At 46.4% G+C, this 22,560-nt stretch overlaps 7 protein-coding genes across 7 annotated transcripts; 2 read left to right on the top strand and 5 right to left on the bottom strand.

Moving 5' to 3' along the window:
* Positions 1-700: 700 nt before the first annotated feature.
* On the top strand, positions 701-3,287 carry N7533_011790 (DUF3433 domain-containing protein; the record flags this gene model as incomplete). Its single annotated transcript, XM_057108440.1, has 2 exons — positions 701-749; positions 850-3,287. The coding sequence occupies 2 exons, from the start codon at positions 701-703 to the stop codon at positions 3,285-3,287; spliced, it is 2,487 nt and encodes an 828-aa protein (XP_056953541.1).
* A 1,060-nt stretch (positions 3,288-4,347) lies between these two features.
* Positions 4,348-7,563, bottom strand: N7533_011789 (phosphatase family protein; the record flags this gene model as incomplete). Its single annotated transcript, XM_057108439.1, has 1 exon — positions 4,348-7,563. The coding sequence occupies one exon, from the start codon at positions 7,561-7,563 to the stop codon at positions 4,348-4,350; it is 3,216 nt and encodes a 1,071-aa protein (XP_056953540.1).
* Positions 7,564-8,460: 897 nt separating this feature from the next.
* N7533_011788 (uncharacterized protein) lies at positions 8,461-9,208 on the bottom strand (the record flags this gene model as incomplete). The annotated part of the gene is made up of 2 exons (XM_057108438.1): positions 8,461-8,957; positions 9,013-9,208. 2 exons carry the CDS (start codon positions 9,206-9,208, stop codon positions 8,461-8,463), a joined length of 693 nt encoding a protein of 230 aa, XP_056953539.1.
* Positions 9,209-10,620: 1,412 nt separating this feature from the next.
* N7533_011787 (Arabinosidase B) lies at positions 10,621-11,634 on the bottom strand (the record flags this gene model as incomplete). Its single annotated transcript, XM_057108437.1, has 1 exon — positions 10,621-11,634. The coding sequence occupies one exon, from the start codon at positions 11,632-11,634 to the stop codon at positions 10,621-10,623; it is 1,014 nt and encodes a 337-aa protein (XP_056953538.1).
* A 3,259-nt stretch (positions 11,635-14,893) lies between these two features.
* On the top strand, positions 14,894-16,540 carry N7533_011786 (cytochrome P450; the record flags this gene model as incomplete). Its single annotated transcript, XM_057108436.1, has 3 exons — positions 14,894-15,448; positions 15,505-15,814; positions 15,864-16,540. The coding sequence occupies 3 exons, from the start codon at positions 14,894-14,896 to the stop codon at positions 16,538-16,540; spliced, it is 1,542 nt and encodes a 513-aa protein (XP_056953537.1).
* Positions 16,541-16,786: 246 nt separating this feature from the next.
* N7533_011785 (cytochrome P450) lies at positions 16,787-18,430 on the bottom strand (the record flags this gene model as incomplete). The annotated part of the gene is given in 4 exon segments (XM_057108435.1): positions 16,787-17,101; positions 17,118-17,927; positions 17,977-18,249; positions 18,297-18,430. The coding sequence occupies 4 exon segments, from the start codon at positions 18,420-18,422 to the stop codon at positions 16,787-16,789; spliced, it is 1,524 nt and encodes a 507-aa protein (XP_056953536.1). The 5' UTR covers positions 18,423-18,430.
* Positions 18,431-21,250: 2,820 nt separating this feature from the next.
* N7533_011784 (GTP cyclohydrolase I) lies at positions 21,251-22,043 on the bottom strand (the record flags this gene model as incomplete). The annotated part of the gene is made up of 3 exons (XM_057108434.1): positions 21,251-21,559; positions 21,613-21,929; positions 21,980-22,043. 3 exons carry the CDS (start codon positions 22,041-22,043, stop codon positions 21,251-21,253), a joined length of 690 nt encoding a protein of 229 aa, XP_056953535.1.
* Positions 22,044-22,560: the final 517 nt, after the last annotated feature.

The following is a 22,560-nucleotide window of genomic DNA, read 5'->3' as shown; positions in this document are numbered from 1 at the left end:
GGGCGAAGGTCTGAGCGTCTAATAATTCCTGGGAAACCCTGCCTCTTGTCAATTTGGCCACTATCTAGGATGCCAATTATCAAAGGTTTCTATTCTTAGCTGGGATGGTAAAGACTATGGTCGCACCGAGTCCAGTAATGTACAACTTTAGCGGGGGAACTTCATTCGTAGACTCTGTCTTACTCTCTGTATATCATGATGGCGATCATAGTACACAACTGATAATTCCAATCCAAAATGTAGCACTTTCTCGTCGATTTGTAGTATTGTAGATCGCATTCGCCAAGCTTTAGGGTATCCATGGTTTGATTGCGGGGAAGCTTCGGGCCGATGGGCATGCCCGATCGATCATCTCTTTTTCTCACTCCGTAATCTTTATTTTTATTTGAATTAATTGAATCCCAAATGGTAAAGTATCCATACTTCGTATTTGATGATTTAGTGGATGAAATTGTCTAGCTTGACAACCTCCTTGTCTTATTCCTCCCTATTGGTGTGTTACTTTTCTGGTTGGGTCATGGTGGCTGGGGAGGCTGGGAGCTGCCCACCGACGCCATGCCATCCAAAGAAAAGCCCACCAAGATACATTTTAGCTCTACTTCACTCTCATTGACTCTTCAAGCTTCAAAACCAGCTCCAGGAATGCTTCTGGACTAAGTCCCCTCGCCTGTGGATTCAGAACTTGCATTCCAAGATCGTCATGTCCGACCTTTCTATACCCCGAAACTTCAGCCTCCGAAACGTGAACTGTATGTCCCAGATTTCTCCGACTCCTCGCTTTCTATTTTAAAGAGAGCTCCAGTGCCCTCAAATTTGATCAAAAAAATTCTGATCCTGACCGTGGTACAGCAAGCAAACCTCAACTCTATCGAACAGAGTCTCGACAATCGGCCGCTGCATCAGACGACTACTATTCCTTCTCCGATAAAGGAACTTCAAGTCCCGATAGCCAAGTCACAGCAATGCGGTTCGCCACACCAGACTCCCAGCGGTCATCTCAGGCATCATCACCAACCGTGCCTCGAACCGAACAACCTCAGCCCATGGCCCAGCCGAGTCATCACCGTCAACCGGACCCTCAAGACCTCGGCTCCCCTCGGCCAGGTACAGCAAGCACAGTCCGTTTCGGTGAAGATAGGATCGCTCGCATCAGTCCCAAGTCCGATGAGACTGTTCGTCGTGTGCCCAGTGAATATGCTGGCCCTGCACCAACTCCAGGCCTAGACGACTCCCCATATGTACGATTTGCCATTGACCAGCTTACCCGAGACGAACAAGTCCACGGCCCGAGGAGACAGGATTCTATTTCGACCCGAGACAGTGACTATCCCACCGACCGACTCCTCTGGGACGAAGGGCTAGGGTATTTCACTCGCGCCAGAACCCCAATCCGGCATTCTGCAGCAGCGTTGTCTGAACGATCTAATTTCAAGTCCCCGTCCCCACAAGCCTTACCGCAAAGGCCAGACTCAATTGACCCCGAGTCATTCGTTGCTGTGGACCCACCTGAAAACGACTTGCTATATCCTGCCCTCGATTACCTTCCCATTGCTCTCCGACCACCGACTCTGCTTGCTGTCATTTTTGGCTGTCTATGTATGATCGCGGGCATCGTATTTTGCAATGTCTGGTCGAAGAAACATGCTGGTATTTGGAGTTATACAGGCCAGGATGATTCTCGCTATTTTGTGATGCAGTTTCTCCCTCAGATTGTGGCCGTACCTTTCATTGTCATCACTTTCATTATCCAAGCTTCAGTGTACCGTATAGCGCCATTTGCGATGATGGCAGCAGAGCGCAAGCGTGGCTATGTCTTACAGGGTCTTCCCATTCTTCCGCGCAATTTCGTCTTCCCCGATTTCTCACATTTTCGCTATGGTGAGCCGCTATTCGGATTCTCGCTCTTCTCCATCTGGTTGTCGAACTTTTTCTCGATCCCCTTGATAAGCTGCCTCTTCCAAGCAAAGTACTATGTGATTGATGGCCAGGGTGTCTGGAGGTGGACCTCTGTGCAGGCGATCGGTTGGACTCTCGTGGGCTTGTATGGTCTTCTGGCGATCGGTCTTTTACTACTCGTGGCCAGGTTCATTCGAGGGTGGACCGGGTTGATGTGGGACCCAGTCTGTCTCGCAGATCTGATCTCCATCATCCAAAGATCGAACATTCTCCACGATTATGAGCATTCTGAGACTGTTCCATCTGTCAAAGAATCTCTCGACCCTCGCATTCTCAGACTCGGATACTGGAAGTTGTCCATGAAGCCCGAAATATTCTATGGAATTGGAGAGGCCGATGCTCCCATTCGAACTCCGTCATTGCATCAGACCGAGAAGAGCAAGGAAAAACAGCCCCACGGACTTGCCAAAGTTTGTTTTGATCTTGAGCACCATGGCGCCTTTGCCAATGACCCCTTTGATCACCACCTTTATTCTCCATTCACCCGCTACCGCTGGACTCCATGGTTCCTTCGCAAGATATCAATTAACGTTTGGACCTTTGTGGTGTTCGCCCTTTTCATTGCTTTCGTTGCTGTCAGCTTCATTAACAACGCGATCAAAGGCGGTTTCCCCCCCAAACTGCCTACACTTCCCTCGATCAGTGCTTTCTCCTCTTCCAACTTCCTCTATAGCTTCATCCCTGCCTTGATCGGAAATTTTCTCTTTCTGGCTTGGCAGCCCATTGATCTATACTTCCGGGGGTTACAGCCATTTGTTGAACTTTCTTCCCCCGACGGAGCATCTGCTGACAGGTCAATACTCCTGTCTTACCCGGCCGCTTTGCCCTTCCAGATAACTATGCAAGCTATTATCAATCGCCACTTCAAGATTGCATGGATTTCTTTCATGAGCATTGTCTCAATTGCGATTCCAATTCTTGCTGGCGGTGTCTTCATCGCCCTCTGGTATCCCTCCCACCAGGACGTTCGAATCACCTCACTCATGCCAGCATTCTACGCCCTAGTCGCCTTCTGCGCTCTATACGCCGTCTCATTCCTGGTCATTTGGCCCGGTAGACGTCGCTATCTTCCCCACGACATCACGACACTCGCAGACCTGATGAGCTACTTCTACCAATCGCCTCTACTAGCCGACAAATTGCTCCGCGAGCCCCGCAGCAAGACAGACCTAGTTACACGGCTGATTGTTGCACCTCCCTCTGAGCGCCTGCTGCCTATGTACGGCTTCGGCATATATGTCGGTCGTGACGGTAAAGAGCATCTTGGAATTGACCGGTTCCACCGTCCCGGCCGCACAGATATGTTGATTACGACTGGGTCAATGAAATAATCTTGCAATATATCGTTTTTGACGATGATCAAGTTTATTGGCCTTATCATGAGTTTACGACCCTGCATACTACTACCCTTAACAAGCGGATTTTAAAAGAATTTTGTATCGATTTCAGGTTTAACAACGCTATCCCTTCATCACCACTATCTAGGTAGAACTGTATAGATTTCGGCGAAGAATTCCGGCTCTGATACACTCCAGAACCTTCCAAAGGTTATTTCCAAGTTTGATGGCATTATCTGGCGCTTTTGACTTTTCCTGTTCTGTTTTCAAGGTCCTTTTGGCTGTTTTGACTTTTAGCGCCTCAAATTTCAAGTTGTTTTACATACTAGTATAATGATGACATGCAAATGCCGCTTTTGGTCTTCGGACATATTCAAGTTTATGACTGCCTTCATACTCGTTCTATTCAGCCGTAGCGTCGCCTATGCTCAGGTGAGATCCATCTACCTAGTAGGTATCTTATCCGCGGTCATTATTTTCATTCGAGTAATTCTCTTAATTTCCTATCTATGAGCCATTGTGCAATGTCACATCCCTTCAAAGTCCCCTCAACCCCGGGCTGGAACGCCGTACCCACCTGGGCAAGAATGTCCACGGGTACAGCTTGATAATCCGTCATGTCGGTAACAGATTTGAACGTACAATGGTAGATATGAGACAAGTTTAGCAGAACCTGTTATTTCCTACATCGTTGAATGGACCTGCATGTGCTGATGGGTAATCGGACCTCCTATAGCTCAGTCATAGCTGTGTAGTAACATAACTTTATCTACCGAGTGCTGCCGCCAATAGATGGAAAGTCACTGTGCAGAAAAGTGTCTAGTTCCCGGGACCGAATGATAAATTTCATATTCCGGAGATGGAATGAATTACGACATGATACGCTATGTAAGGGATCTAGAAGAGATCTTGAAGTGGTGAAAGGTTTGGGAACGAAGTGATATTTCCGTAGTATTGTACAAATCCATAATCCGTGCGCCACGGTTTCTGATCCTAAGGGATAAGGGATAATTCAATTAATCATTGAAGTTTTTGGAAACATGATCTCATAACATTATCGACCCCCTGACGGGCCACGATCGTCCACACCGATCATTTTCAAAAAGGGTTCAATGACGCTGCGTTTACGCTCATCAGAGGCACGCCTCTCTTTATCCTTCGCAGGAATAGGTGCTTCGGTGGAGATGAGCACGAGAGAAAAGATACAAGCCAGATCAGACTCAACTTTCTGCCGACGTGCTGCTGCGGTGAAGTTGTTAGTTGGGGTATTATTGGTAGATTCCGAGCCCGCAGATGAGGTTTGCGATCGATTTTTGCGGCGAAAACTGCCCCCAGAGACGAAAGCAGCTGAAGAGGCGGAAGTCGGTGTATGTGGTTGCCGAACGTCCTCTGTGGTTATTGGTTCCTGATTATTAGTTCCATCCTTCCGCTGTACATCATCAGCATGATGCGTCCCAGGTTCGATTGTGGTGTTCTCTTTTCCGGAGTACGGTATGGATGGAACAGGTGCGACTTCGTTAACAATCCGGGCAAGCATAAAAGTCACAAACGTGAATGAAACGCTGTGCGCTGGAGAGTAAGCCAATTTCTCCAAGACCCATGCTTGAGTTTCTTCCCAGGATCGAGGCACTGCTTTGGACTTCTCGCGAGCTATCATATCTTGTTCCATCTCCTGCCAAATCGCAGCCGTGACAATGCCATCACTGAGAGAGCTTAGAAATGCAAGAAGAGTTTGGGCAAGAACTTCCAGACGGTGAATCGATGGTACTTCGGGTGGGAAAATAGCCGTGAAGGATCCATTGGAGTCAAGCGATTGACGAATGGGCTCTAAGAGAGATGCACGATCCTGTGGGTTTTTCAAAACCCATGTATCAGGCTGGAAAGGCCACGCGCTGCCAGATGGCTCTTTCATCCATGGGGCTTCTTCTTCCGCCTCGTCATTTGTCATGCTCCATTCAGCTACAGCACGCTCCGTCAACTCGGAGATGGCTTCTGTGAGACGGAAAAGCTCACGGGGCGCAGATAAACGCACTTCTGTATTATCCTTTGAGGGTAAGAACGCGTCGCCGGGGGCAAGACTGCGGGCGCCGGCTTCGGGCATGCGTGTGAGCTCATCCACGCTGCAACCAAAGCATGTCGGCAGCCAACGTCCGCAGACGGATATAAAATGATCTCGACCACTATCCACGTGAAGTACAAGAATCTCCTCCAACTTGAGCTTCTTGAGGTTGAGTAGACGGACATGTTCAATACAGCGAACATGCACCGTAACAGTGACATTGGCCACTTCCCCGGGAAGAAGAGTATGGCTGCTGACGGAAGTAGTCGATTGCTCAGGGTGGCTATCTCCAGTTCTCTCAACGCGGACATCAAGCCAGTCGGGCGATTCGGCCTTCGGGTCGTCGTGGAAAGTTGGCTTTTCTGCAAATGTGAAATTCGCCTCGGTGCCGCCAGTATTCGCGATTGTGAGAGAGCGGTGAATAGGCTTGTCATATGGCACATCGCCAAAATAAACAGTATTCGAATCCTGCTGTACTTCCTTGTCGTCTTGATGAGTATCCACAACAACCGTTAGACCAGGTCTGGCCTCATTCTCCGCTTTGTCTAATTGACGGACAACATCTTGGTGGATCTTAGCCTTGAGACTAGGGTTCACCGCATCAAATGTTAACGTAAAGACAGCATCTAGTGGTTTATGATCAGATGAAAGCACGCCTTGATGAGAGACGTAGTGGTCGAGGCAGATGGAATCCGGTGCTGATTCCTCGGACGAAACGGAGTCATTCTTATCTTGATCCTCTCCCGAATCGTATTCGTCCACGTCAACGTCAGCATCCAGACCATCGACCTCAGGATCATAATCAAAAAGGACGTTATCATCTGCGACAGCTTTATCGAGCCCGCAAGCTTGCATCTCCTGGTCGCGTTTTCGGGCCTCCTGTGCTTCACGATCAAGCTGTTCATGCTTGATTTTGTCCTGCCGAGAACGATAGAGAATGCGGTCACACCAGCTGGGACCACGATGCTTTTCACTAGAGTCAAATGTTGCCACGCTTCCGACATCATACTTGTACGTTGGTAAGAATGTAATTCGACCTTCTCGCCAGCCTTCGTGGAACGCAATTCCCTTTCTTTGTTGTGTATGAAGCTGATCATGTACAACTAGTGATGATATTGTTGTTTGTAGAGATGCAGGATCATTGTGTGGATCGATTTCCTCATCGCTAACAGGTTCTGGTTCCTCGCTGCGGGGAGGCACCGATGAAGAGACAGAACTGTCATCTGACCCTGTGAGTGAACTCCGACGACTGGCCGATTTGCTCTTCTCCATCCGCGCAGTATCATATGCATTGAGTGTATGACGGGCAAGAACCTGGCGCACATCATCGCCAGGGATATCATCAAGTCGATAATTCAAATCACCAAACCAAAATGTGAAATCCTCATCGCCGATAATGTCGAATGTCTCTTGGGATTTTGGAGCCAGACCAACGGGCTCAAACTTGGCTCGTAATAAAATCTGAGATGCATCCCAATTGCGTCGTTCCAGACTGCTTTTGTCAGAGCCGGCAGCTAAATGCGAATTGACAAAGACCAAGCGAGTGGTTTCACCTAGAACTAAACGCGTCGCGACACCACCTTTATTTCCCATATAGCCCATCAAACCAGTTCCGATGGACGTGCTGCTAATATATGAAATACTTTCAGCGATGGCAGGGGAGGCGTAGATCACAAGGAGTAAACCCGTCAGTTGGATATCCTCGACAAGCTGGTACCCCGTGGGCAATGCTTTGTGGACGGCATCCTTCCAACGTTTTGATGGGCCGGGATCAGTGAAAAAAGCCCCGGTAGCGGAGGAGATGTCCACAACCTCCTGCAATCCAAGGACATAGAGATCCACCTCCTCCGGGCTGTATCGAAAAGACTTCTCTTTTGGATGGTCCTCGTTTGTTGAAGCCCGGTCGGTGTTTGAGGTCGCTTGTTCGAGTTGCGTACCCTCTAGACCGGAAAAACTTTCACACACCCCTTGTCCGTGGACAAACCACTTCCCAATGTCCTTCTCGGTGGTGGGGATCCCGGCAACATTCCACGTTCCAATTTTCACGCGGACGGTGCGTCGTTCAGTATATTCGGTCTTCCTAGCCTTGACAGCTCGGGAGAGTGAGAGCAAGTCAAGTCCCGGGGTTTCGATATTTTCTACATCTTCGGCCGCGTGCTCTCGAGGGTCTGACGTAGCCGGCGATGCCCCATTACGGTCATGTCCAGGCATGCCGAGTAAAGTGTTGCAGGGCGAATAAAGCTTAAAAAATGACGACTGGGTTCGAGAATGGCATATATCCGAGCACGATAGTGATTATCTTCTCAGATCATGTCTCCGACAGGACCGCGGAGCTTATACGACCAAAGGGATTGTGGGTTTGAGAGATAGAGACGTAGATGGCCGCTTTTGCTTGAGGATATACTGGAGCAGAGTAGAGAGGCGAGATGAAGAGGAACTTGTTTGAAGGCTGGAAACGAATCATTCGGGAAGATCTGTAAAGTTCCAAGTTTGTTGGAGTTGAGCTTAGAGTTGGAGTCGAGTGCTGCGGGGGGGGGTTTTGGCGGAGATTGGCGGAGTTGGAGGAAACATGTTTGCACTGTTTGTGATGACTGTACCTCACTCTCGGTAAAACTGCTCCGATACCTTTGGCAAACCGGCTAATATATCTGCCGAGGTTCGTTCCTTCCTTGGGCATACATTGGCATATGTTGCTGTGACAAACTTGAACTCGAAATTGATATTGACAAGACCCCAATCTCAATTTCAATGAACTCCCGACTTTGATACATTGTGACTACCTCTATGGAGACTGGTAGAGTATAACAAAGACTGATTTAATTTGAAATCAGGGACTTCGGGATCAACTTGAACCTGAAGTAACTAGTAATATATACATTGACCGTGTTCAGGTGAACTTGAAACGAAAACTTGATTGGAACTTCCAACTTGAGCCCAGTCGTCACTGGAATTCATATCATCTCCCCAGTGATAGTCCTTAAGGTACAGACCTGGAAAGTCGGGACCGGGTGGAAGAAGGATTCCTCCATGAATTGACGTTGGTCAGCAGAGATGATGAACATCTTTCTTTCACGATCCCCTTTGAACAGTCCACGGCAGATTTACATCTCACACAATGGTCCTGCGACGGAGAGGGGTAGGTGTACTACCTTGGGACAGGGTCGCTCCGGGCGTCAAGTCAGACTGAGAAACAGTACCGACAGATCCCTGACCTTGCGTCGTATCGGATGGATCGTGACTTGCAATGTTGAAGTAGCAGACATCGGTCAAAGAAGCCCCGAATGCTTGAAACCCACCATCACTCCAACCGCATGAGTTCGTGGGAGGGGACTGTTGATTATTCACGAAGTAATCCTGACCCCGGTAGCTGAAATTCATTGAGCATTCGGATCCGATGTCAAGATAGAACATATGAACGATGAGATGGCCAGCCTCAAGATTAGGGTGGTTCACCGTGCAAATTTGAAAGTAACTAGCCACTCCACGATCGCGGTCTTGCTTGCAGTCGGACGCGGATGGCTTCAGCACGGTTCCGTCAGGGAGATGAACTTCCAAAGAAGAGTTGCTGATACCGGATCCGCCTTCGCCCTCTCCTTCGGCGCCACCTGGTGCATTTGTCAGTCGCCGAAATGATCTCTCCATGTATTTATTTGAGCATACCAGGATCTGGATAGGTGTGCGTGTCACAGTGGAAGTAAACTTGCGAGTCTCCACTCTGGTCTTCCGGATTCCAGCCGCCCCCTCGCGTTGCGTGCTTATGGCTGTTCGGAGAGAATTTGACATTTTCGACACCTCCGTGTTTAGCCGTTGCAAGGGTAGCCAGGAGGCCAGTGGAAAAAACAGTTTTGAGAAGCATTTTGTTAGATCCTCAAGTGGGGGGTGGAAATGCTGGTGGATCGAGCTCTTCGCTTGTAGCTTGCGCCAGGTGTGGAAAGTCCTGGATAGAAGGCAGACGTAGGTATCGCCTTGCTTTTATATTCCTGTTTCATTAGTTTTCCGTTGACTTTCGCACTATGTCAGGTGTGTGATCCTTTGGAAATGAAGTTAGAGGCTCCACATTAGCTATCGCTCTCATTACACCACTTTTCTGATTTGGGGGATACAGTGTCAATCAGGGGTTCTATAGAAAATTACGATTGCCTTAAGGGGTAAATGGTAGCTTTGATCAAATAATGACGTGGTGAAACGTGTGTAGATCAATGTGAGCACCCTGCTCTTGCTTTGGCTGTTCGGATGAACAAGTAGTTATTGAACGGAGACAAGAGTTGCCGATCCGTAAGAATGTTTCAACAACCATGAATGAACCGATACTGCACGAAAATGATTGAGAGTTCGGCTGTTCTCATCCAGCTAAAATACTTCACTATTGGACACATGACTACAACATCATCACGACCGTTGTAGTAAACTTGGATATGGCATTATCTGTCATCCAAATGGGATGTTTAAGCCTTATAATGGTGCGACAATTGATTCCCCAACTAAAATTCCAGGTAAACAATCAAATTGTTGATTTCACAGCAAATTTACAGAAGAGGGGTCAAGCGTTAGTACACTGTACGTTTTGAGGTGATCGACATGTCAATCTATGGAGTCACACTCGGCATTTGACGACTGATGGCTAAGAGAAATAAATGTGGAGGTGGCCCCCAAAGCCTTGTGCCGTTTTGAATGAGCTGAGATTGAAGACGATTGGGATCGGCAGGCAGCGTAGCGGGGGCCAAACATCCTCTCGGAAAAGGGAAAGTCGCCAAGGGTTTTATACTGGCCTCTGTAAGATCATAGTGAAGAAAATTCAGTGTAAAACAGATCTAGGGCCTGCCTTTGATGAAAACATGCCGTATCAGACTCGAAGGATGTCCCGTATATGGCCGAATCCATCATGACGTAACAATCAGGGCAACCTGGCAAATTTCGCCATGCAGATTACGACTCGGAGGATGTTGATGGATGAAAACTTGGAAAGTGGACATTGGGGAATGCCGGAAGGTAAGGGGAATTTCTTAGAACGAAGTAGTGTGAACCTTGGAACCTTGGAAGACAACTTGAATGTACATATACGATCGTTTCACTCTTTGCACACCTGGGCAGTCTATGATACTAGTAGATATTGAAAATCTTGAATACAAAAAAGCCATGGAATAACACTGGATAAATAGACCTGATAATGTGATGTCTTATTAACCAGAACCAAGGCATAATATTCAAGCTTCCAAGCTTCTCAGAGCTATCCCATCGGTTGCCATGGCCCTGACACTGATCCTTGCACTAGGACGTTGCATACTTTGCAGCCACAATATCAGCCTGTACCTTGTCCTCGGTATCATCGGACGGGAAACCAGAAGTCATCACACCCTCATAGAAGGTGCCCTGAGCATTAGGACTGTTGTCACCACCAATACCCAGAATGATTGAACCCTCATTGTACATGGGGTTGTAGCCATCCGGGCGCTCTCCATTGTAGTAGGTAGTGAGATTACCAATAGTAGAATCCCCACCACGAAGCGCCCACTGATTCGGCTGACCCTTGAGAACGGCAGTAACAAAGCGCGAGGTGATAGAAGGGTCACCAGAGCTATACCTGGCGTCTTTGCCACCAAAGAGACCATCCTCTAGGTCGGCCATGATCCAAGGCCCGTTGCCGGCGCCCCTTCCCCAGGCTGTGTTGGTACCGAAGTAGATAGCCTCCATATGTCCAGCACCTGTGTCGGTGTTGCTAGTCTCGGCATTACCGTAGTCGAAGCAACACTGGTCATTGTAGTCTGACCCATCAAGAACGGCATACATACCCTCAGGATCATTATCCTTAGCTGTGCCAATAGCTCCATTTTTGCGGTATCCCATGCCAGCCTCGATCTTAAGACCATACACCTTCTGTCCGTTTAGCGTGATAGGTGCGCCTTTTGCATTTGCTAGAGTATCGTAGCCGCCATCTGCTGGCCCATCGAAACCACCTGGTGGGGCACGAGTAAGATGATTACTTTTGCCCGACTGGTCATATATAGCGCTGATTTCACAATCAGTGTTCTCACAAAAGCTATCTTGAGTAGCAGCATTGGCAATTCCACCGGTATTTATGGGTGAAATGTCGGCAGTGGTATTGTCAGAACCACGTGAGACTTGGTAAAGAGCGCCGGAATATCCATCATACAAAGCGCGAGTGGTGCTATGTGCCGCGATGCAAGGCGTGTTGTTGGCGTCATAGATGTCACAAGGTGCAGCGGCAACCAGAGAGCCCGTAGCAGCAAGGCCAAGCGCTAGGCGCAGACGAAGTTGCGGCATATTTGATGAAAATTTGAAGTTGAGGAGAATCGTAGAGAGAACCTTCAAGTTTGAATTGAGTAGTATGATAGAATGCAAGCGTGGATGAATCAGTGCCCAGTTTAGAAGATACTAGTAGGAACTACCTATGGGAGCAGGTGTACTTTATATAGCTTTCGAACCTTGGAAGTTGCATGGTACCTACAATGACCCGAATTGGGAACGTAAAGTTTGACTTCGCACGATTTTCAATTATGTTGCCCCTTTGGAAAAAGGCCAAGTATAAACGTATTGACCCCAAAAATAAGAAATCAGGTATTTCGCTGTGTTTTGCATTTTGGGCACACCCACCTGGCACTGGAGGATCCATAATGGGCTATGCTCCTTTTGCTTTATCTTCTTGCGGGGTCCATATCATAATCAACGGCAGATAATTGAGCAGCAACTTGAAGATACCCAGTTTGGCAATGTAGTAAAGTATTAACCTTGGAGCCGAGTTTGATAGCTGCGAGAAGGACTGGGAGTTTGAACTGATTTTCAGAAGTGGAGTACATGTCTTAGTTCATACGTCATTCGTCACCTATGTTTCAATTAGATAGACATCTCAATGCTGTGATCGTTGTCAGTATTTCTTGATTTGATTTATTTATATATTATTGACGTACGACACGAATGATCCAGACGGTTAACGAGATATAAGCTAGAGATCAAGGGATTATGCGAATGTTACTGTCCACCGGGATATTTCCGCATTTGGTGAAGATTGACTGACATGTGGGGAAATTCCATGCGGGGATTACAGGCACCAACCTTGGAAGGTAAGAAAAAGAGAGAATGGACTAAAATATCTAAAAGAATACCCTCATTGAATACTGTGGGTTCGAATCAACAGTGAGACAAACTTTGCGTATGGTTGGCGGAGCACAGCCCATTTGCTATAGCTCCTAAACAGTTCCATTCAATTCAAAGCTTTTGAGAGTGATACAGCAAGATAGCATATAGCGTGTATCACGTGGAATATAATACCCCAATAGAAAACAAAATGACGACGACATGATTGCAATCCTCTTGTAATTATTGGTGCGATAGCTTAAAAATGGCCAAAAGGTTTTTGTCGTTAAGATGAACTTTGAAAGAACCACTTCAATGCTCGGATAATTTGAGTGACACTTTACACATTTGCGCACTTTCCAGATGACTATAGGGAATGGAAGTGTTTTGTCTATGAGACTTTGATTAAATCCTAACAGGAATTAGGCAGAGACTTTAGGTTAGCCGTGGAACATAGAGAGCAAGCATTTTATTCCATCTAAGCATCTGGAACTTGTTTAATCCCGACACGGGTAATAGTATACTTCATCCCGAAACTGAATTGTAGTAAAGTTTTCCGCAAATTATAACTCCCTTCAAATAATTTGCCTTGATCACCTTTAGCAACCGACTTGGTTTACCATATCATGTATAGGATATGTTTTCTCCATTCAGTAGAATCTCCCTATATTATCATAGAGTTATAAATGGCCCAATTGATTTTTGATATATGGGAATATCCGTAAAGAACTCCGTTAAATTAAGACATTAGCCCTTTTATGCGCCCTAAACCATAACGAAAGCAGTATTTAGTTCCCAGCGTGTCCCGTGGCACAAGCAATAAAAAGACCCGATAACTGCTCAGACCCGAGCTAGTAGTTGGCAGAAGAGATTTTGTTTCGATCACCTGGTTCTATGGTAAAAATTAGCTTGATCATGAAGTAAAGAAACAAATCTTAGCTCTTCGCATCAGAAATTATTTTTGACTTATTATTGGAGATAACACACTCGTAGCTATACACTTGCTGGGTAGCAATGGGGATTCTGTAAGCTATTCCCCGTTTCAAAGTCACTTGGCAACTATTACATAAAGGCGTTTTACACTAAAGCCAAGGGTATATGCAACTACCAGAGATGTTGAATTTGCCCAGGCCAGGAGGTCAGGGCATTACTAATTTTTAGCAGGTCACTTTGCTGCACTGATACTAGTGGCGTAACCTTTGTAGTTTCACTGCCTAGGTACAACTTATTCAATCACCTCAGTCTCTACTACGTGTCGTCTAACTACCTTACCGAAGCGTATCGATTGATTAATTACTGTGTTACCACTTACCATCCGGGCACTCGCGGGCACATTTACTAGTTGAATTCCTAGGTATTAGTATATGCTGTTATCTGCCGAAGGGGGCGAATTACCCATTCAGACCTGTCGGAGGTGTGCTGCTGGTAAGCTGAGGAACAAGAGAGATGGTGATCAGATGAATAGAGAGAGAGAGGGGGGGGGGGAAGCTATCTAGACATGGAATGGGCGGCCTTGGATGCCTGAGGCACCAGTGCCGGCCAGGCATCAATCCTCAACAAGATTAAAGCACCTGGGTAGATCTGCATATTTCCCCACAGTTCCTGGGAGCGCATTGATGCGTAAAAGTCACCATAGGCGGCGGCGTATTGAGATTCATTACCTAGGGGGTTGCAAGCTATCAGCCTTACCTAGGTAGGCTTGAGGCATAGTCATCTGTATGCCGCCCATGATGACTTTAATAGAGTATAGAAGCGTAAAAACTTGGAGTTTGAGCAGACGGCCCTGCGTTTCGATTGCAAATCAAAATAAAGGGATCCGACTTCCCCCTCCATCACAGGTCCATAGCAGCATTCCCCTCTCTAGTGTTTAACCAACTCACAGGAATGGAGCGGTGTGTACATATTGCGATAATCTCAGACCCCCACATATCGTTACTTAAATGGCAAGCAAGTCTCGTCAATGTGCATACTTGCAGACTATGTACGGAGTATTTACGCTGTACGGAGTACGGAGTACTCCATATGCCCGTCGTGTTGAAAAACCAGCCCAAGAAAGGACAAGTTTACAGACTGAAGAGTTTTCTTCGGCCCACGCGGTTCGTGTATCTTCATTGCCTTATTGGGCAGGGGTCCTTTAGCCGAAATTGAAGGTGGAGCCGACATCAATAGCGTAGCTCATTCTGTGGTTGATCTGCGGATCTATTGAACCGCAACCGATCATCTGCGATCATAATTCGATTCTGATGTTAACCTTGTACTCCATAAATCGTGTGAAAATTCTTGCTGCTACAAAGGATTTCGCTTAATAGGCCACTTGAAGTTGCCTACGATGTACCCCGTAGGTACAGAGATAACAACTAGATAGCTGACTCGGAGTGATAGAATAATTCACGTCTGTGGAATAACTTTTTGTCTTGAACCTACTGATCAGACAAAGATCACAGTGACCATGATAATCTATTTTTCTCTTCTCGTTCCTGTCGTTTTTCTATATTTGCGGTCTCGCAAGAATCAGGCGCTAGAGTTTCCTTTCCCCCCGGGACTTCCCCTGATCGGAAATTCATTCCAGATCTCGCTCCGGCCGCATATACAGTTTGTTCAATGGGCCCGGCAGCTCGGCGAGGTATACCGCGTACGTCTTGGCCTGGCAGACTGGTACATACTCAACTCTCCGGAAGCCGTCAAAGAAATTTTGGACAAACAGTCTGCCGTGACTTCCTCACGACCACCATGGCCAGTTCTCTCCGATGCTTTGTCAGGTGGCTTAAGATTTCTCTTCATGCCGTATGGGTTGAAGTGGCGGCGCCTACGATCTGTAGCACATGGTCTTTTATCCCCTCGGGTATCAGCAACATTTCAGCCGTCGCAGGAGTTTGAAGCCAAACAATTGATACATGATCTGTCAACAAGCAATCAGAACAAATCAGATTTTTATATGCATATTCGTCGGTATACTGTTTCAGTACTCATGACTTCCACGTATGGGAAAAGGATACCAAGTTGGGTGAGCGAGCAGCGTTGTGAGGATACTTTCTATTGTTTTAGCTGACTGTCTCATAGGAGTGCGATGACGTCCGCGACATATATCAGGTTGTCAAGGATTTCTCCGACGTGTCCTCTCCAAGGCGAATGAATGTTGCGGATGGAATCCCTCGTCTAGCTGAGATTCTTCCAATTCGGCTCCAATGGTGGAGGAATTCCATGAAGCCATTATTCAAGAGACAGGAAACCCTTTGGATGAGATTGTGGTCAGAGCTTAAAGCAAAAATTGAGGCTGAAGAAGCTCCCGATTGTTTTGTTAAACAGTTCATTGAGACGCAATATCCAAAAATGGACATCACCGAGCTCCAAGCTGCATTCTTGGCAGGGTGTAAGTCATGGTTCCTGTATCAATTGCACATGACAGCTAATGAAAGCAGCATTGATAGAAGCCGGAGCAGAGTCGACCTCATCGGCAATTAATAGCTGTATGCTGTACCTCTCTGCTCATCCGAGGATACAACAGGCAGCACATGATGAAATCGATAAGGTGGTTGGACATTCACGTTCACCTAGTTTCGCCGACGCCAACGACCTTCCTTATGTCCATGCTATCAGTAAAGAAATCCTTCGCATTCGTCCACTCGCTAGCTTAAGTATACCGCACTACACAATGGCAGATGTCTGCTACAAAGGGCGCATCATACCTCAAAACAGCATCGTAGCGATGAACCAATATGCATTGCACTACGATCCTTCCTTATTTCCTGAGCCAGAGTCATTCATACCGGAGAGACATCTCCGCAATTTGGACAGTCTAGCCGTGAGCACTGCCCTATCAGATTCATACGGCCGTGACCATTGGGACTTTGGTGCAGGACGACGCATTTGTCCCGGGAGACACCTAGCGGAGAATAGCATGTTTATAACAATTGCCAAGATCCTATGGGCCTTCAAACTGGTACCCCCAGGGAAGGTGAATCTCTCCCATGGTGCGTACGAGGCGGGCACTATGACAATCCCTAAGCCTTTTGCTGTTGAGTTCATCTGTCGGAATCAGAGGATTGAACAGGTATTGAAAAATGAGTGGGAAACAGCGGTGACTTCGAAGGCATAGAGTATCCATTTATCAGAACACTCGAGATGAAGTTAAGATGACATTTCACGGGGACCTAGTACCTAAGTATGACGCTCTCAACTTGAAGACAATGGTGACATTGATTCCTACGATTCCAAACCTCAAGAATTATACATTAAATCTCTGCTGAACGTATTACTATCATGAACGCAGAGTCAAGATCTACCTAGCATATGTCAAGTGAATAAAAACCCTTAGTACATGAGAAATTGCATTTCAATCGAGTCAAGACCTCTTTAAAATGGCGAATCTAGCGAATACGCCATCCCTCGGCCTCATAGTGACGTCCTCATCGACCAGTATATCCTCGTCAGGAGATTGCAGCTCCATATGAAAATTCGCGACAAGGGAACAGATCAAAAAGCAAAGCTCTGCTTTCGCGAATTCCTGGGCTATACAGTTGCGAGGTCCGTGGAGAAAGGTCAATAAAGCGTAGTTGTTGGATTTTGGACGTTGATATTCCCCTGTTGGGCTCAAAAAGCGGTTTGGATCAAAGACTTTGGCGTTGGGACCCCATAAGCCCTCCATGTGGTTGATGACCTGGGGGGGCAATAACAAACATGGTACCCTTGGGGATAGAAAGTCCAGTAATCGAGGTATCACGAACGGCCGTGCGAATTGTCTTGGGAATTGGAGGGTAGTAGCGAAGGACCTCATCGCAGAATGCATTCAGAAATGAGAGAGTTCTGATCGCAGGTGAACGGAAATCGGAACTTTTAATTGAAGAGGCAGGTAGACAAGCGCGAACTTCTTCACGAAGTTTCGTTTGGACGTCTTGGTACTTGCAAAGAGCATATACTGACCACTGCAAAGCTGCTGCGGTTGTTTCATGCCCAGCTGAAAGAAATGTCATTGCTTGGTCAACAAGCTCATCCTCAGTAAATTCCTTGCTGTTAATGGCCAAAGATATGATATCGATCTTCTTTTCGTCTGTTTCCTTTTCAGCCATCCGCTGCTGAATTACCCTTCGTGCAGCATCACTTATTGTCCTCTGAGCTGCCCTGATTTCATGGTTACGCCGTGTGGGGAACTTGTAGATGATTTTGGGATGTAGCAGTAATATGCAAATTGCAGAAAGCACCTTTTCACTTGTTGATGGTGCCATGAGCTTCCTATAGGCTTGGTAAAGCGCGTTTTCGGGACTTCTCAAAGAATCAAATTCAATACCCATGGCAGCCTGACCGATGATGTCGAGAGTTACACGACTAGACCAGTGGCTTATTTGAATGATGTTATCGCCTTTTATTCTTGTCGCAAGATCATTTTTCATCAAATCGACCATATCCAAACTCTTGGACCAGAACATGTCATGTAGGTTTTCGATATGACGCTTGGAGAAAGCCGGATTAAGGGATCTTCGTTGCACCTGAAGAAAAGTCGTTAGCTCGATAATGTCAAGGTTCTGGTATTTGTACTTTATGTTGCCCTCCCTCGGCGAGTACAATCCCATCTCCAACAAGATGTTGCATCACGTGTCGGATCAATTCAGGTTTTTCAAAGTCATAAGCCCTTTTGATAAGCATTTCATATATTGCTTCTGGGCTGGTAAGAAGAACCCATTCAAAATTCCCCACAATATAGTAACGGATCATGCTCGCATCGGGCATACTCTTGATCCATCTTTCAATCATTCCATAAGGAACTTCGATTGCAAAAGATTTTGAATTACCTGTTAACCAGCTCCGATGCTATTTTCGGTCAGTTTTGATTGCGAAAATTGGGGTTGATGCCATACTTTCGGGGATGGTATGTGCTTCAAACGTGTGAAGAATTGTGGATAGAAAACCAACTGCATGGCGAGTTTGAATATGACCCATGCCGCGAGAACTGTAACGATAGTCATCGGGGCGAAAATGAACATAATTTCTTCTATTTGATGATAGAATTAGATGGCAAGATATTTTCAGATCTGTTGAAGTGAATGATGCGCTATCGTGCAAGAAATACTGTTCGATCTGAAATGACTGGTTGGTTCGGCACTTAGCTAACCGAGTGACACTCAAAGAAGTAGAAATTTGCGATACTATATGTAGTAGTTAGTATGAGTCGAAGATGACGGCCTGGGTGAAACGACCTCGGGATGCAGAAGATAAGGGGTGGATAGAGCTAGCCTGATGGATCATAATTTCCAAGATTCTATTTTTTGTGCGCCATCGCCCATGCCCCGCCTAAACCACCGGTGATCTACGAACATGAAGGGTCAGGAGTTAAGTGTGTATTGTCCTTATCAGAAAAATTACAATAGGCTAGGCCTAATTAGGAAGAGGATCGATGAATGGCATCTTGACCTACGTGGGGCAGTCTCTCTGTTCTTCATCCTGTCAGGGGTCAGTATATTGGGGTCTTGCAGTAGTTAATACTTCTTGGTACTCCGTATGTGAGGACTCGAATCTTGAAATATCGTAGTATCTTGACGATAAGTAACAAAACTAGAGAGGAAAAGAAGAGAGAGAGAGCTCTCCTCGCAACTATCGTACATGAACTGGTGTCTAGGCACGTGACGTATCAGGTGACTCAGGCAACAGCGGCGAGGTTCGTCACACCTCTCTAAACGGCCACAGAGGGTCTGTTTAGTTTCGGATATGCTACCATATGAGACTCTGGAGTGAAGTTTTATGGTTTTGTAGACTATAGGATACTAGTTCTTATATATATACTGAAATGCTGACATAATAGGCCGTAATGGCAGTCTGGGGATCACATATATTTAGAGTCGCTGAGCTTGAACGCACAAGATAAGATTGAATCTAAGGCCGATAACTTGACGTGGTAGGTTGGCACAAGGTCCAATTCCAGGTATAAATAGTGCTCTTGTTGGAACCAACGGCCTGTGCGATCTCCGTTATAGATAGTTCGCTACTGTAGATCATATCATGAATGAGCTTGAGCTTAGAAGGTTCTAGGTTTGGAGTCACGGTTGGTTGGACCGCTTGTGATTGATTGTGTGTGAAATGGTGCCTCCCAAGAACAGCTGCATCAGCGGAGGGGCATCGAGGTAACCGATGTATTGAATTTACAAGTGAATATATGTCTGAAATTATGATGTAATCGACGTACGAATGAATAACATACGTATATCTCGGAAGCCTCTAAATATAGACTATTGTGCCTTGGTGCAAGGGGCAGGAATGTTAATTAGAGAGTGGAGTTGTTGCACCGGTTTCGCAACGTACTGTATCCTCGCAATGGCTGCTGTTAAGTCTGGTCTCCCGATCAATTTGAATAAGTCGAAGAGATAGAAGAAATATCGTCGCAAAACAACTCTTTTGAAAAGGCTTCCCAATGTAGCAATATGTGGGAAGCAGATGTGTGCATAGGCATTCGTTTACGTGAGACGGGTCAGGTCCATGTTTTTTGACAGCAAATGATTCGGGGTTCTGGGCTTTTCTTGCCTCACAATTGGAAAGCTACAAGGTCCATCATATACTGAATAGATATCTGATTGTCTAGAGCGCCTAATACCCTAAACCAAGCTTCATAACAAATCAAGAATTGGATGGGATGACCGTCATCGCCAATAGATGTAATAAAGCACCCTGCAGGTCATCATTGTAGACTGCCGTGGCTTCTGGCGGTTTACAATTGCGATGGAAGGAAAGCGGAGCCAAGCAATGACTCGCAGAAGTAAACTTTGCTTTCTACACCATCCTTGCCCATACTTTTCACATCATGCTTTGGGATTGTATGAGCAAACAGAATATCAGAGGATTATGGGGGAAAACAAACCAGGGAATAGGATATAGCGCTCAATTCCATATGTGCAGTAGAAAGAATGAAAATAATCAAACAAGGAGATCTCGAATATATTTGCGGGGATAGTATATTGGATAGGGTGGCTTTTTTTACATATTGAAGTACTAATTGGAGACAGAAGAAAGCAAAAACCAAAATATTCGTTGTCTCTGAGCAGGGAAAATTAGAAGTGCTCACCCCATTGAGAACCAGCCATTAAGGTGTGCATACAATATATAGAGTATGCTCTCCGAGGAACACAATTTGAAGCTCCCCGGGTCCGCTGCATTAGTTCCTAGGCACGAACGGGTCCATGAGAGTGATCTACGTTATTCCTAGGACCGCAGCGTAGGCTCCTCGGAATACTGCGCCTAGCCCTAGGAGCCACGGCAGAACTTCCCCACACCTTTTCACCCCTGGGAGCAACCTCCTTTGTCCCAGGAATATGGTGCCGCCTCGTTCACGAAGAGACCATACAAAGGATTTTTCACCTTGTGACCTATTGTATTGTGAGTCCCACCTTCTGCTTTGCTATGCCTGGCTTCGTTTAGAAGATACTTAATGCACGAATTTCTCAATGCAAAGATTACTCAAATGTAACACTATGCTAAATGGCGAAAAAAAAAGAAAAAAGAAAAACAGATATTTCGTGTCTATGATTTTCACCATCGGTGGTGAATCAAGCTACGCTCAACGCGAGCAAGAAGAAAGCAGGTGGTGAAGCTGTGAGTGTCGAATGTTAGTTAGTAGAAACTTGCTCAAAATTGGTGGATGTAGTGGTTCTATCCTGCATATCGTTTCGAGGGGTCTGGCCAAATGAATTCGCACACACACCCTGTAGCGCAAAGATAACTCAATTAGAGAGAAAAGAAGATAATAGTTGTCTTAAGCATAATAACCCTGTTTCTTGCGGAGCATCGTACACCACAAGACCACGAATGAAGGAGGAACACAAAATTACTTCTGCCCTAAACCGAGTAATGTGTAGAACTGTTCTCTTGCCTTGTGGTCATCCTGCAACATGCCAGTCATCCGGCAAGTAACCGTGATTGCCCCAGCCTTTTGAACCCCCCTCATCACCATGCACATATGTGCACATTCCACGACGACTGCTACCCCCTTTGGCTGAAGGACTTGGTCAATCGCCTCGGCCACCTGCTGCGTGAGACGCTCTTGAACCTGCAGCCTGCGCGCAAAGACCTCTGCGATACGCGCGAGTTTTGATAGTCCCAGCACACGGCCGTTAGGGATATATCCAATATGGATCTGTGTCATTAGTATAGAATAAACCCTTGAACAGAAGTGGTAGGGCGGACTACCTTGCCCATGAATGGCACCATGTGGTGTTCACACATGCTGAAGATGTCGATGTCTCTGACGAGGACCAGATCGTGGTGGTCGACCTCGAATACGGCGTTGTTGACCACTTCATTGATATCGTCCGAATACCCCTTGGTGAAGAAGAGAAGGGCTTTGGCGTATCGATCGGGGGTCTTGATGAGTCCCTCCCGGTCCGGATCTTCTCCAATGTGCTGCAGCACTTTCTTCGCTGCATCTGCCAGTTCCTTTTGGCTCTCTAGTTCATCTCGTTTGCACTGGGTTTGATCTTGGCATAATGATTGGGTTGTTATAAGAACTGATTTGAGTCAATTTGACTGGGTGAAATGAACAGGAGCAAAAACGTACGTTGATCTTTCTTTTCGAAGGCTGTTCCAGTAGGGTCAGCGGTCGTTGTCGGGTGAATGGTCATTGCTATTTGCTGGAAAATGAGGTTTGCGATTGAATGAGAACTCAAGATGAGATTGGATTTTATGAGCTTGATGGATAAGTAGGAAGCCAGTCTACTGGGATTCACATACCTTGCCCGTATAGAGCTGCTGCTCTTGCATTAGCGCAAAGATTACCCCTAACCAATTTTCCTTTTTGCTTTTGCAATATGGCGGTGGACTATAAAATTTGAGATATACGGTTTAAAGGTTCTGTCAGAAGGTGGTTGTAACTAAGGCAATTTAGGCTGCAGATAGTTACACTGCATGCTTAAATGCGTGACGTGACGTGGGCTTGGGGGTATGGTCCACATAACTGGTCACACATGAGCCTATAGATTCGAGACTTGGTTCCGTTTTTCGTGGTACTTATTGCTTTTGAGGAGATTCAGCTAAGCCGCGTTGGAAATTGCAGATCATCTTCCATTAATTGAGAAAATGCCTACCGGACGTGGTATTGGTTCATACGCTATAAACATACCATACAAGAAAATCGTGTTG

The sequence above is a fragment of the Penicillium manginii genome (assembly GCF_028828005.1).
Source record: "Penicillium manginii strain IBT 31320 chromosome Unknown utg000009l:1.0-3297300.0:1.0-3298630.0, whole genome shotgun sequence".
In the NCBI taxonomy this organism is placed as follows: Eukaryota; Fungi; Ascomycota; class Eurotiomycetes; order Eurotiales; family Aspergillaceae; genus Penicillium; species Penicillium manginii.
The sequence above is the reverse complement of the archived record's forward strand: the minus strand, read 5'-3'. Positions and strand labels throughout refer to the sequence as shown.